Source organism: Fusarium sambucinum, chromosome III, assembly GCF_050947815.1.
Source record: "Fusarium sambucinum isolate potato_lamoka chromosome III, whole genome shotgun sequence".
NCBI lineage: Eukaryota > Fungi > Ascomycota > Sordariomycetes > Hypocreales > Nectriaceae > Fusarium > Fusarium sambucinum.
Genome location: NC_139292.1, coordinates 2,617,595 through 2,631,023, shown reverse-complemented (window position 1 = coordinate 2,631,023; position 13,429 = coordinate 2,617,595). Strand labels below are relative to the sequence as shown.

The 13,429-nt window shown below is 48.8% G+C and overlaps 6 protein-coding genes across 6 annotated transcripts; 4 read left to right on the top strand and 2 right to left on the bottom strand.

Annotated features, from left to right (window-relative positions):
* Positions 1–1,358: 1,358 nt before the first annotated feature.
* On the top strand, positions 1,359–3,739 carry FSST1_011049 (Zn(II)2Cys6 transcription factor; the record flags this gene model as incomplete). Its single annotated transcript, XM_083234143.1, has 6 exons — positions 1,359–1,754; positions 1,935–1,965; positions 2,016–2,067; positions 2,121–2,839; positions 2,892–3,593; positions 3,651–3,739. The coding sequence occupies 6 exons, from the start codon at positions 1,359–1,361 to the stop codon at positions 3,737–3,739; spliced, it is 1,989 nt and encodes a 662-aa protein (XP_083080745.1).
* Positions 3,740–4,724: 985 nt separating this feature from the next.
* Positions 4,725–6,568, top strand: FSST1_011048 (uncharacterized protein; the record flags this gene model as incomplete). The annotated part of the gene is made up of 2 exons (XM_083234142.1): positions 4,725–5,897; positions 5,951–6,568. The coding sequence occupies 2 exons, from the start codon at positions 4,725–4,727 to the stop codon at positions 6,566–6,568; spliced, it is 1,791 nt and encodes a 596-aa protein (XP_083080744.1).
* A 276-nt stretch (positions 6,569–6,844) lies between these two features.
* FSST1_011047 (TatD family) lies at positions 6,845–8,065 on the bottom strand (the record flags this gene model as incomplete). Its single annotated transcript, XM_083234141.1, has 1 exon — positions 6,845–8,065. One exon carries the CDS (start codon positions 8,063–8,065, stop codon positions 6,845–6,847), a length of 1,221 nt encoding a protein of 406 aa, XP_083080743.1.
* Positions 8,066–9,561: 1,496 nt separating this feature from the next.
* FSST1_011046 (uncharacterized protein) lies at positions 9,562–10,329 on the top strand (the record flags this gene model as incomplete). Its single annotated transcript, XM_083234140.1, has 1 exon — positions 9,562–10,329. One exon carries the CDS (start codon positions 9,562–9,564, stop codon positions 10,327–10,329), a length of 768 nt encoding a protein of 255 aa, XP_083080742.1.
* A 361-nt stretch (positions 10,330–10,690) lies between these two features.
* FSST1_011045 (kinetochore-associated Ndc80 complex subunit SPC24) lies at positions 10,691–11,348 on the bottom strand (the record flags this gene model as incomplete). The annotated part of the gene is made up of 2 exons (XM_083234139.1): positions 10,691–11,269; positions 11,322–11,348. 2 exons carry the CDS (start codon positions 11,346–11,348, stop codon positions 10,691–10,693), a joined length of 606 nt encoding a protein of 201 aa, XP_083080741.1.
* Positions 11,349–11,860: 512 nt separating this feature from the next.
* Positions 11,861–12,537, top strand: FSST1_011044 (mitochondria fission 1 protein; the record flags this gene model as incomplete). The annotated part of the gene is made up of 4 exons (XM_083234138.1): positions 11,861–11,879; positions 11,953–11,971; positions 12,038–12,131; positions 12,208–12,537. 4 exons carry the CDS (start codon positions 11,861–11,863, stop codon positions 12,535–12,537), a joined length of 462 nt encoding a protein of 153 aa, XP_083080740.1.
* Positions 12,538–13,429: the final 892 nt, after the last annotated feature.

The following is a 13,429-nucleotide window of genomic DNA, read 5'->3' as shown; positions in this document are numbered from 1 at the left end:
GATAATGAATCAAGGGTCGGAAACCTTTGCAGCCAATGTTCGTTTTGTCTTTGAGTTAAGACTCTTGCCATTGTGTTGAGTTAGCCTCAATCGTCGTCAGTTTTATGTAACAAGATAGTGAGACAAGGATGAAGGTAATGAATCAGAATTAAGCCAGTGCAAGGACCAGAAACGTTGAATGTTGGAACGATACTCTGAGTAAGAAGTGCTTGAGTCGTGGCCTGGTATGGATGGCATGGATACTTCTAGACGAAAAGTTTCGTCCAACGGGTGTACGCGAGGAGATACATGTAGGTGCACCTCCTAAAGAAAATCAGCCGTGATCTCTGGGAAGGATGGTGGATAGGGTAGTGGATTGTGGATGGTTGGAAAAATTCCCTTCCCCTCGGACAGGTACCAAAAGTCCAAGGTTAAAAAAGAAAAGAAGAAAAAAAAACCACGCGCCAGCGGGCGCAGAATCGGTCCCCAACGCTTATGACTGCCGTTAGAGGCATGGTAAGTTTAGGGGTCTAGGGAAGGTACAGTGCCGTAGGTACGCACTTTGCTAGGTTGCTGCTACTTCAGGTCAGGTTTGTTCCCTCATTTTCATTTCCATCCATTCCCACTCCCATCTGTCCAGTGTTTGCTCCGCCCCCGCCTTTTTTTTCCATCACCCCCATCCCGTCTCTTATTTGACTCTTTTCTCGCTTTGTTCCCATTCTGTAATTCCCTTTTCTTTTCCGGGATCTTTTTGTTTTTTTTCCCATTTGGTCTTTATTTCCTGCTGTACTGCCTTGTCAGTCTGCGATTCCATTCCAGTCTGTCTGTCTTGAGTGCTACATGATCTCAAGCTGTCACTTTCATCCGTCAGCGTCACGTCATTGTCTCAACCGTCGCTGTTCAACGCTCGCTACTACCAGAACTTACTGCGCAGTTGTACGGTAATGCTCTTAAATACCCTAACGAACTCTCCGCCATTCGCCGTACCCCAGCTACCACCACCACTGCCGCTTCCGCAACCTCCGCCGCGGCTCACCATATCCGGTCGTTATTTCCAGCGCCTACTGTCAACAGCCGAATTCCGACGACATAAAATCACACCCGTAGCGGTTTAAATCAGCTCATCCCAGTCTTTATTCCCGGAACCGCCCTCAGAGTCAAAACCTAATCTCCAGAGCTCTGACAGCTACAGCTACAGCTATAGCTCTTGTCTAGCTCCAGGGTCCCAATCCAACTTCTTTCTGGTCCAGCCATATCTCGGATCTCAGCCCCAGTTTCAACAGATCCAACTCTCTTCGCAACGTCCAATTGGCATCCTCGTAATATACTCAAAAAAACGCGTTTCTTTACTGGACCAAGTCTTTGAGCTTTAGCCATCAATGGATCTTTCGCAACGGGCGCTTCCGCGTCACACTCTCCATCAGCCGCCGCCGCCGCTTGCAAATCCATCGCCTTCTCATCTTCCAGCGCAACATTCTACGTATAGTCCTGGCAGCGTCGCTTCACATCCTACCCTTCCTCTACCAGGCACACACCCGCCGCCCTCAACTCTGACACCAGCTTCGGCCTCAACGTCTCCAGCTTCTGTTTCTCATCGGCTGCCATCCGGGCCAGCTTCAAATGCCTCAAGACACCCTGCCGGCGACTATCTCCCAGATGCAGAGGATCATGACGCGTCGACGACCCCCGTCGATGGCGAGGAACCTCCAAAGAAGAAGCAAAAGCGCAACAAGCCAACTCTATCATGCCATGAATGTGTCGAGCGCAAGACCAAGGTATGGCCTTTTTATGTTACACATCTTTTCCATCTCCAGCCATTTCTGTTCGCTTTGCCCCGTGCGCAACTCAAGTAATGGGTTTGCGCATAGAATTCTCCCGTTTCATCTTGCGCACATACCAGAATTTGGCCCTCTCTTCATAAAACCTACAGACGGAGTTGCTGACATTGCCCATAGTGTGACAGGGGTCGACCTCACTGCCTTGCTTGTAAGTAACTGTATACGTTCTGCACATGAGTTGTTGTTAACCTCGTACAGGTATAAAACGACAGACTGAATGCAGATATGCGCATGTTGCTAATCTACTCGAGTATGGAATCTCTTAATTATGGTGTCATTTGTTCTGCTTTAACAATCATATAGGGAGACCACCCGGTCCGCAGCCAATGGCAGGCGAATGACGAAGCCACCCAAGAAGAAGTCTGGATCAAGCGGAAAGTCTCCTATCCCAAATATTGCGGATAGAGGCATGTCCAACGATCCCAGAGCAACCTCCCGGGGTGCCGTTGCACTCTCGATTGGCCTCCTTTCTAATGTTCCATACTCTCTACCCTCTGCGAGTAACATCTTTGGCATCGGCTCTGAACACCCCTTCGCCAACTACTGGACCTGTGAAGGTGGCCTGTCGGAGGTAATTTCAGTTCTTCCCGACAAGATACAGGCCGACATTCTGCTCAGTCGCTACTTTGAGTGTGTTGACCCAGTGTATCCCATGATACATCGCCAAACGTTCTACGCAGATTACGAGCACTTCTGGCAGATGAGTCAACAGGACAAGAGCGACACAGATCCTTCCTTTATAGCATTGATATTCGTCATGCTAGCACTGGGCACACAATTTGTGACATCGACAACATCGTCCCAAGAGCGAAAGCAAACAGCCGAGTTCTATGCTTCTGCAAGTAACCAGGCCCTGCGTATTGCTTCATATCTTAGCAGCGCCTCACTACGATCTATACAGGCCATGGTCTTGATAGTGTACTTTCTCATCAACGACAACCATGCTTCCGATGGATGGGCCTTTGCCGGCATTCTAATCCGACAGGCTTATGCAATGGGCCTACATAGGGATCCAAATATCGGTATGCTACACTTTTTTCAACTTTGACCAGTTGTGTACTGACTTGTGTATAGTAACACCGCATGCCACCTTGTTCGAGAAGCAGCAACGCCGAAAGGTCTGGCAAGCAGTACTGCTTCAAGATACGTTTCTAACCGTCTTGCTCTCCCTGCCGCCCTCTGCGACACATACCGATGTATCTGTCGAAGACCTGCTGGATGATGGTTCGTCGATTGCAAATAGCGACCCTACGGATACAGCATATATCAGGGGCTCCTGGACTTTGGCCAATCTTGTGCAGGAGACGATCTGTTCACCACGATCACTGGATCTACCTATTTGCTCGACGGCAAGGCATAAGTCGAAGCTGATCGCCGACTTCCGGGCAGTCTATCGATCCTTTCCTGATGTTTTCCGTTCGTGGGACCCTGATAGCATCACAGCGCTTGCAAAAGGAAATAAAAGGGTAGTCCGCCAGACTCTGTTCTTGACGAGTAACTACTTTCACAACCTGATGCTGGTTCACGCTTCAGAGAGTCCTGATGTTCCTGTCAACGTTCGTGGGACACTGGAGGCGGCGCACGATGCTATCACTGCCTTCTTTCTTCTTTTCACTCTACTTGAAATAGAAGCACGTGTCTGGTGGGTTTTCAACCATCGAGCTTTCCTAGAAGCGTTGTGTATTGGCAATGTTCTCAAGGAAGCGACACGTGAGCCCGGTGGCGCAGATATGATGGCAAGGGATCCTTTGCTTGTGAGGGCCAAGGCCGATATCAGTAAGTGCCCATGTTGTATCTCCATTCGCAGGCAATTATCTAACCTATTTACTACAGCACGCATGATTCAAATCATGCAGATTATGGGCAAAGATTCCGAAGTGGCCAGAACACGAATTCAAGTTTTGAGCGACTTCCTGACCTAGAGCAGAGGCAAGGGAGCAATACCTTTTGTACAAATACTTTAAGTAATGATTGAACGAGACGGGTAGTGCAGTCCCAGAAAAGTTTTGGTGTTGCATATTAGTAGATATTCAGCCATGGCGAACGGTAAACAGATCTAGATGGTCGTATTGTTCGATGTCTAAGCTGTGAACGTCTTTCGCCGTTGAAGAGAAGATATAGAATTCGGCATATATAATTGATGAAAGCATCCTGGCTGGAAGTGCAAGTGTTGTGCTGTGAATTCGAAGGTTGCTTTCGAAGTTTGAATTTCATGTTAGGCATAATTGACCTATAGATAACTGAGTCACCAGCGTCGAATCAGGAGAAAACCAAGGTAATCCTGCATTATTTGAAAAGAGGTGACGAGTTATATTGAAAGTACGAAGTCTGGTTTGAATATTGCCAAGACAATACAGGAAATGGAATTGCCGAGGTCGTCAGGTCCCCACTATAGACTCGTCCAGGGCTGAATGATGGACTCGTCAGCTCGGAAAAGGTGATTGGCCGAGTGACAGACTACGCATGGTGATTGCGCAGCCCGACCCTTTCCAAGATAAGCTGAGCAGCCAAGCTAGACTCAGAAAGGGTCGCAGAATCGTTTCAGTGCCCGAACTACTGCTATGACAGGGCTCTTGGACGCTATTCCAATACGTTTTTGGGAGGCATCCGCGTGGCCTGGCATCCCACATCCCGTCTTATCCGCCTTAGTCGCGTGTGCTATTTTTTTTCGCTCTTTATTTCATTTCCTCGTAATTTCATCCCAATCTCTCGTATTGAAACCGTTCATTCTTAATTCCCTCACGAAAACCTTTTTCTCTTTAAGCATCTGTTCATTACCTCTTTCTCTTGTTTTTCGTATTCTTCTGCCTTAAGCTTCTTTAAAGTGAGCCCGGCTGCCTGGTACTCCTGGTCCGAATTTGACGTCACAGACCAACAACACCAACTCTTTTCGATAATAATCTCGCGATGCGCGGCCTCACTCAGGCTGCCGCCGCGGTGCTGACACCTGCGTTGGTGTTGGCTCATGGACCTCACCACCCCCCACCTCCGCCACCTCCTCCGCCTCATATGGGATTTCTACCTTCCGCTCTCGATGTAACACCTTCAGCTTTTGTCACAGTCAATGTCCCATGGAGCGATACTGAATCGTATCCTTTGACACTACGGTTTGATGTAGAGGAATCGGAAGAAGTCTGTGGTCCTGCCAGCATCAAGCTCAATGGCGAGTCCCTCGACCAGGATACTAAGGGCCACGGCGTTGGATCATTCCTCGTCAACAATGAGACCACCATCTCAGCTGAATGGGATTTCGAGTGCATTGGCCCCAAGGAGTTCCCCTTCGGCCAGTCAATGCGCTTCAACGTAAAGGCCCTCGACGACATGGCCGTCAATGACGAGTCTTCCTTCTGGATGACCTTCAAGCAAACCGCCCCTGTCCGAATCTCGGATGTTGGAAACGCTGCCTACGTATGGAGTCTGTCCGTCCCCTTCAGCAAGGAGAACAATACATCAACAGGCGACAGGTCCACTACCGACAACCCACCCCCTATCTGGGAGAGCAACCACCGCGACTTCCAGGACCCTGAAGAGGAGCTTCAGGTTGAGTTGATGGAACTGGAGGCTCTTCACAAGCAGATTCTTCAACTCGAGCAGCTTGTCGAGGAGAGGGAGGCGTCCGTTGCTAAGAAGCTTGGCAAGAAGTATCCTCCTCCTCCTCCCTCGACTTACAAGAAGATCAAGGATTGCGATGGAGTGCAGTGTGTTTTGCACACAGTAAGGGATGGCGTGCGACACTCTGCTCATAAGTTCTACGATCACGTCTTCGGACATCCTCCTCCACCTCACCATGGTCCTCACCACGGTCCTCATCATGGAAATGGCACTCACCATGGTCCTCATCCTCCTCATCATGGACCTCCCCCACCTCCCCCTCACCATGGCCATCCGTTCCCCTTCCCTGGAGGTCACCCTCCCCCTCCCCACTGTCCTCCTTGCTCTTGTGATCCTCACCATGGCAATCCCCCGCCACCTCCTCCTCATCACAAAGATGGACCTCACGGGCCTCACCATGACAAGCCTGAGCACGGCCCTGAGGGCTTCCGCGCCGAGGGACATGAGGGACACCCCCCACCACCACCTGTAAGTCCAGTCTAATAATCTATTAACGGTTTCAATTTCTAACAACTCTTCAGCCTCCTCACCATCCCATCATTGTGATTCTCGGCATCCTCGCCATTGCACTCGCTCTTTTCAGCGGCATTGCCATTGCCTACATCCACCGCCGCATAGCTCGTCTCAGCCCCGAGTCTCGACGTGCCATCCGCCGCGCATTCCGTCAATCTCGGGAAGAGCGCCGCAAGGGCTCCGCTTTGAAGGCTGCCTACCGAGCTTTCATTTCTCGATGTGTTGAGAACGACGAAGATGAGAAGGAGGCCATGCTTCACGGTGACCGCCGCCGAAGGTCTTCTTCTGCAAGCAGCGTGACCATGGAAGAGGAGATTGCTTCTTTCCGCGAGGCTGCTAACATGGTTGACGGCATCGTTGCTGCCGAAGAAGGCCACAACACACACGCTCGCTCTTACAGCTATGTCCCAGGCTCTCCTGTTTCTTCTCGCCCAACACATCACCACCCTTCTGCCGCGGCATACCGTAGCTTCCCCGATGACGAGAGCCTTCCCGCCTACGATGATGACGAGCGCGACTCCTCGGTGGTTTCAGACGGATGCCGATACACACCCGGTAGCTCTGATTACACCCCTTCAACCTCTGGATCCAACGCCAGCGACGTTCTGGGCGACACCAAGAACTAAAACGAAACTATATGATTTTTGAGCATGCACGATCTCTTTTTCTTTCTGTTTTTTTTTTGTTTGCATACAACCATGATACACCATATTTCTTGACCTGTTAAGATTTTTATTTTTATTTTTTTTGCACACATGACTAAGATATGGGATATGGGGAGTTTTATTATATACTGTGATTCCACAGCACCTCGATAGCCGTCTAATATCACATCTTGAATTGTACAAATCTCTATAATGCTACGGTTGGTGATGTGTGTATGCCTGGTTTTCTCTTTCCCCTCATTGCCCGAAGATGAATTCCTCGTAATTCTTGGCTATCTTCTTGACGCCTTCCTCAAGCTCCCAACCCTTGACTTCGCAAACATGTCGGTACATGTCCTCTAGTGCCTTTTCCATATGCTCGCCTGCTATGTGAAGATCGCTTTCTATAAGCACGCTGTCATCGGGCAGAGCGCGGAGCACCTCGTCGGTCTTGGTGCAACTGGCATCTGTGCTCAGGTTGACAGCTACTGACAGTGAGACAAAAATGCGAGCTGGGATTGTTGGGCTGAGGTACTGCTTCAACACTTCAACACTGGCACTGAACGAGTGAAGACAAATCCGTGGAGGATATGGCTTCTCACTGTCTTCTTCGTCTTCTTCGTCCGAAAAGTCCTCAGCACCCTTAGCGACCAGACGCCGTTTTCGACGTGTTATCACTTCACGCTCATGACCCTTCCATGTGTCGGCAAGAGCGTCGTGAAGCACTCCATGAGCTTGCACGCCATGTACGCTGACAGCTCGGCGAGTCTTGGCAGCAAGACGAAGTTGTGCAGCAAGAATGGCACGCTGGTGCTCTATCCTTACTCTGTGAGGACTGAGATGCCGACCTTCGCGACCTCCGGGAGTGAGGGTTGAATCTCGTTCAGCTTGCTCAGATGGGTTCCATGGCTCAGGAAGACGAAAGGCCTTGTCAACTCCAATCTCACCGACCAAAGCATGAGGGTTGGCAGATAGTCGAGATTCAGTTTCCTTGAGAAATGTGCTTACAGCGATTGGGGTTGGCAGAGAGGCGACAAAGTCCAATGAAGGTTCCGGCTGCAGAACGGCGTTGTAGTGGGCCTGCTTTGCGGCATCGTTGGTGTCGGAGCCGGAGGTGGGCCTATATGTCGGGACGTCGGCTGAGTCATCATAGAGAAGATGTGAGAACCAGGGGTGCCAGCCAAAAGATGGAACCACCCAAGCATTGCTTTGGTCAGAGTTGTTTTGGAAGAGCTGCTTGGGGTCATGATTAGAATGCTTGTTGGACACTTCTGCGACAAGATCCTGGTCCTGAGCTCGTGTTGCCATGATAGTCAATGCAGCCGCGCGCATTGATGGGATATCCTGTATGGAATCCATCGTATCCGTTGGGTGGCAGTGAGCATCGCATATTGGCAGATGCCAGGGGAACGGGGTTTCGTCGCCCACATCTACTGCAGGCACTGGTTGCTCATCGTAATTGTGGGTGAATTGGCACATGTTGACGATTCTATCGAAGCAGGGGGTGGAGTAAAAGTTGAGATGATCTAGTTGAGTTTACACTGTAGATGCATGTAATGTTTGATTTGGTACGTGTGAAGAGGTTCATCGTCGATGGTTGATAAGGGTCAAAGAGTGATGTCAGTGGGGAAAGCTCCTTCCGTGATGTGGAGCAAGATGGGGACGGGAATCGAGAGGCTCCAAGTGGGGTTGAGTTATACTTGCTCAAGTTCTTTTGGTGACTGACCTTGTCAAGTTTGTCAACTAACTTGTCCTTTAGACTAGGTAGCTTAGCAATGTTCCTTCATGGCTGGGTTTGAGTTAGTGACGCTTATTGCCTCGGCTTACTGGCTCATGTGACGTGTGTGGTTGGTGTCTGTTATCGACGGGGCAGTTTCCAGTGAGCTGGGCTGTTTGTTAGTGCACAGTCGGTTCCAGGGCCTTTTTCTGATTTACAGTCGATCACTACTGGGGGCTAAGGGATCCTTGAAAGTTTATTTATTTGTAGATCTCATAAGAGAAGATAAGGACATTATTACTCGTGGTAAGTAAACTGGGTGTTGATAATAAGCAACTCTTATATGCAATTGCTTACAGATGGATGATTAACTCATAATGATGCTCCAATGATTCCTCTTGTGCAACGAGAAAAGTACACTTACGTAGGTAGTAGGTAGTAGAGAGGAGATACCTACCTAGGTACTGGTTCAAGAGGCTTAAGCACCAAGGTACTTCCCGCAGGTATATTCTCCTTACAATCACTTGCATCGTTTCAATGCAACTTCCCCGCACGCTCTCTCGTGGTGGCTTGCCAAATTGCCGTACGATGGTCACCTCAGACATCAGAAAAATGAGCTGCAACAGAAAATTGACCTAAGCCAAGCCAGGCCAAACCAGGCCAGACCAGACCCAAGCCACACCTTTTCACATGTGATTGCCTCCTCCAGACATTCTTTTCTTTTTACTTTTCTTTCCTCTTCTCCTCTTCTCTTTTTACTCTAGCATAAATACATATTTACCCTTCTACTTCACTGCAACCCCATAGAGTCGCATTCTTTTCCCACTCTTCCATCCGACGGTGCATCTTTCTGCTTATATTACATGGCAACTAGGTACAGTGAGCGAAGTGATAAGCAAGCTCGGGCCTGTTTCCAACCCCTCCTCCTCGGCCGCCTCGCTTTGACTTCCCCGGAAACAATCTATCCTATCACGGCTTTGGGACATGTCGACGTTTCTCATCCTAGAGCGGCATCCATAGGCTCTATCTTTGTGTGTGCAGCACATTCGGTACTTCAAGTCGTCAACTACTATAGTAGTCGCTCACCTCTTTGGCCCTTTTGTTTCTTCTTTTTATTTTTCTTATTCTTCATCATCCATCTGCTGTAACCACTAATTCCATCATCAACGACTGCCATCACCACTCTGGACAAACATTCATGGGATTCTTGTAGTCATGCACTACTAGTTTGTCTCTGTAAAATCACCATCAATCAAAAATGGCACTCTTGAATCCCGTCTACGCTTTCGTTGTGCCCTTCCTTTTCGTCGTCACCGTTCCTCTTGCTGTCTTCGCTGGCATCACAACTACCATTGCCTTTTCTGTTCTTATTCTCCGGGTGCTGGCTGTCTATCTCGACGTAGCTCTATCCATTGTACCGCATTATTTGGGTGGACGAAAGATTCGGCCTTATCGTCCTAATAATCATTACATTCGTCAACCACACCTCGAAACTCCAGGTTCTTCTGCACTTTACACCACCCCATCAGCTTCATCGGCTGGGTCAACGGCCTTCGAATCATCCTTACGAAGACGTCGTCATCGTAGGAGCTCCAGTGCTCTGTCTACAGCTGGTTCCACCACCCCAATCAGCGAAAAGGCATTTGGCTTGCTTCCTAGCATTGGTCCGGAGCGGGATTTTGAAGGTATTGGCGGTTGGCGACTAAGTGGTGATGACGAGACATGGACCACAATCAACTCAAGGCTCGAATTGCCCGATAAACAACACCATGGACGTAATCATCACCGTTCCCCGTCAGGTCCCACGACACCTGGAGAGGGCGGATATCTTATGATGAAGGGACGCAACCGAAGCCCATCAGCAATGCGCATCTCGGCATCCCCCAACAGCGCTCGCACAAGGACACCATCTGGCCCACGCATCGCTTTCACGAATAAGACCTTTATTGACAGCTATTTCCCAAGCTTCAAAAATTCGCCAAAGGGACTGAAGAAATTACCCTCCCAGGGGGTTGTCGACGCATAGGTCCCCGAGACACTAATGCTATTCTATCGTGTAAACTATTCTTACGACTTTATGAAGGGAACTGAATGAGGGAATAATGGCAAATCAGACCAAAACTGATAAAATGAAAATGAGGGTACAATTCGGGATTTTAAGGGCGTTTGAGCGAGACTCTTTGACATTTCTTTCGATTGACTCGATAAAATATGACACGAACATAGTCAAGTCATGAAGACAAAATGATTGTTAATGAATCGCACTTGTGCAGTGTACTAATTTGTGTCTTAATGCCCTAGTCTTGGTATCTACCATGCCGAAAACGCCAAACCAAAAGTCCATTATCATGATATCATTGCCAAATCCCATGTGAACCACTCCCTTCTTAGAGAGTCTGCCAAAAGTAGTTTGCATAAAAGAAGCGCGAAAACTTCTTGTCCATGTTGACCACATGCACATCGCCCTTGCGGTCGTTTCGAATAACCGCCTTGGACCACTCGCCATCCTTCTCGTCGCGCTCAATGTCAATACCGAGGCTGCGATACACCTTGAGTCTCAGCAATACCTCGTCATCAACAGGATCTCTGCGTCGTGCATTCGCAGCAGCGTCTCCTTCCACGCCTTGGAGCTCGAGCTCCCGCAGACGAGCCTTCAAGTCCGCAGCAGTGAGGGCGAGACGTTCCGCATCCGTCTCAGCGTCGGCGGCAGCCTTTGCTGTGCGGAACTTGAGGGTGTCGAGACGGGCAATGTTGGAAGCGTGGTCTGCGGATGAGTGGGATGTTATGAGGTCGTCATGTCTTGATGTATGGGTTGCTAGTTGGCGGGAGAGCTTCCTAAGAGATGACTCGGCCTCGCGGACGCGGAGATCGCGAGCTTGCTCAAGTGTAGCGAGTGATTCTGTTACGCGCGCAACGGCAGTTTTATCTGGTGCGATGTTGAAGTTTTCGATTGTGTGGTGAATGAGCTGGCGATTTGTTAGCCATGGTTGAGAAAGGGGGTTTGAGGTTGGGACTTACAGTCGCGGGTTCTTCAGAGAGCAACATATTGGGCGAGTATTTTGATATCAAGTTTATTCGAAATCCAATAGAGAATTTCTAGTTGTTTTGCTGAAAACGTGAAATACGATCCTTTGCACTTTGTTTAAGTGGTTATGATGAAGCTGGTGTTTTTACCCAAGACGATTCGGGCTAAGCACTATTGGTCGTCCTGACGACAATCTTGGATCGTTATCATACAGCCTAACCTACACCCGACTTATGTACACCCCACCTCAACTTTCTCACATTTAACCGGATATTCTCCGTCAACGCCGCACATCGTCATCGGGTCCCGCCACAAGCAGGCAAGCAACGAGCAATGAAGCCGAAAAGAGCTACCTCTGATTAACACGTGCGAACTCTACCATCGCAAGACGATTCCTCTGATCTTGACATATCTAGGTAGATAGTTGATCTCCTACGAATCCTCTCTTGGTTCTACGCATCGACTTCTTGATCGTTGAAGTCATCACACTTTTTTTTTATCGCATTCCCGACTATAAACGACCCCCGTCAAAATGGTTACCGAACTACCATGTGAGTTCCCGTCTGCGCAAACTGCATGATAGACAATATGTTGAGAAATGATTTACTAACACGTATTTCAAAGATGCGCTCGACGCAGAGACGTTAGTTCTTCTTTAAAACATCTGCACTGCGACATCAAGTACACTTATCCTGACTGATGGCAACAGGCCGCTAAATCCCTCCGAACTCAACGTTCTAAAAGCGCAATACGACCGTGAGGGTGAAATGGTCGGCGTCCAGACCAAGTTCAACTATGCCTGGGTAAACCCTCTCTTAACTTCCTTATCACTCCTGCTTCGTAATCAGCAAGACTAACATCCTGTTTTTCTTTCGATAGGGTCTCGTAAAGTCCAACCAGCGAAACGACCAGCAGCTCGGCGTCCGCCTACTCTCGGATATCTTCCGCGTCTCTCCCGAACGCCGCCGAGAATGTCTCTACTACCTAGCCCTCGGCAACTACAAGCTTGGAAACTATGGCGAGGCTCGCCGCTACAACGATCTCTTGCTCGACAAGGAACCCACCAACCTGCAGGCCTCGAACCTGCGCACGCTCATTGACGACAAGGTTGCCCGGGAAGGACTCATGGGTGTTGCCATACTCAGCGGTGTTGGTGTAGCAGCTGGAGTTGTGGGAGCGTTCCTCCTGAGGAATGCCAGGAAGAGGTAGAGAAAGAGAAAGAGAAAGAAAGTTTTCACTTGAAGAGGAAAGGAGGGGAGAAATTCAAAAAAGAAACGTGCAGGAGAATATCACATTCACATGATTTGCATGGGCGGTTTCGGGAACACAACTATACTCACTCTTCGCTATAACCTCTGGATTGGGCCCTTTTTGGAGTCTTTGACTTTACGAGATATGCTTGTACTACATAAACGAAGCGACCCTTATTATATAAGTTACCATTGTTCATCTACCATGTCTCCTAGTTTGATTCCCATGCAGAGACATGTTCCGTCATGAACGTAGTCAAGGTTTAATACAAATTGACGGACTAATCGAAGTCTGCAACGGATGAGCAGTTCTGCAGTCGTAAGAGGAGTGGAGTACTCACGATACTATTCGTACGTATATCACAGAGCGAGTCACGGTACAAGGATGAGACTAAGACAAATAAAACAATGTTAAGGAAACCAAGATCAAGCCAGCTAAGAAACAAACCAAAGAGACAACGCGTCACTGTCTAAGGAGTATCGCGTGTTGAGACATTATAACCACCTATTCTCAACAAACGTACGACTAAAATACAACAAGTTGCTACTCGACAAACTTCCTTGATAAAAACCACCCATTTGATCTTATCTAATATTATCCATGAGCGAAGCATCATAAACCCCTTGACGATAAAGGAACAGGTTTTCAAAGGTACAGCAAGTGAGCAGTGCAACCAGGCAGAGTAAGTGAAGGGTTTGGAGAGCCAGTATGTCATACTCCTGGCGAGAATATGGCGAATGACGACAAAGATAAAATAGATGCATCTTCCACAGCTCTCGCACCGAGAGACGCTTAGATGTCGTCATCTTTTGCCGGTGGCCCTGCCGTTCTCCTCTCCAAAAGGTGTTTT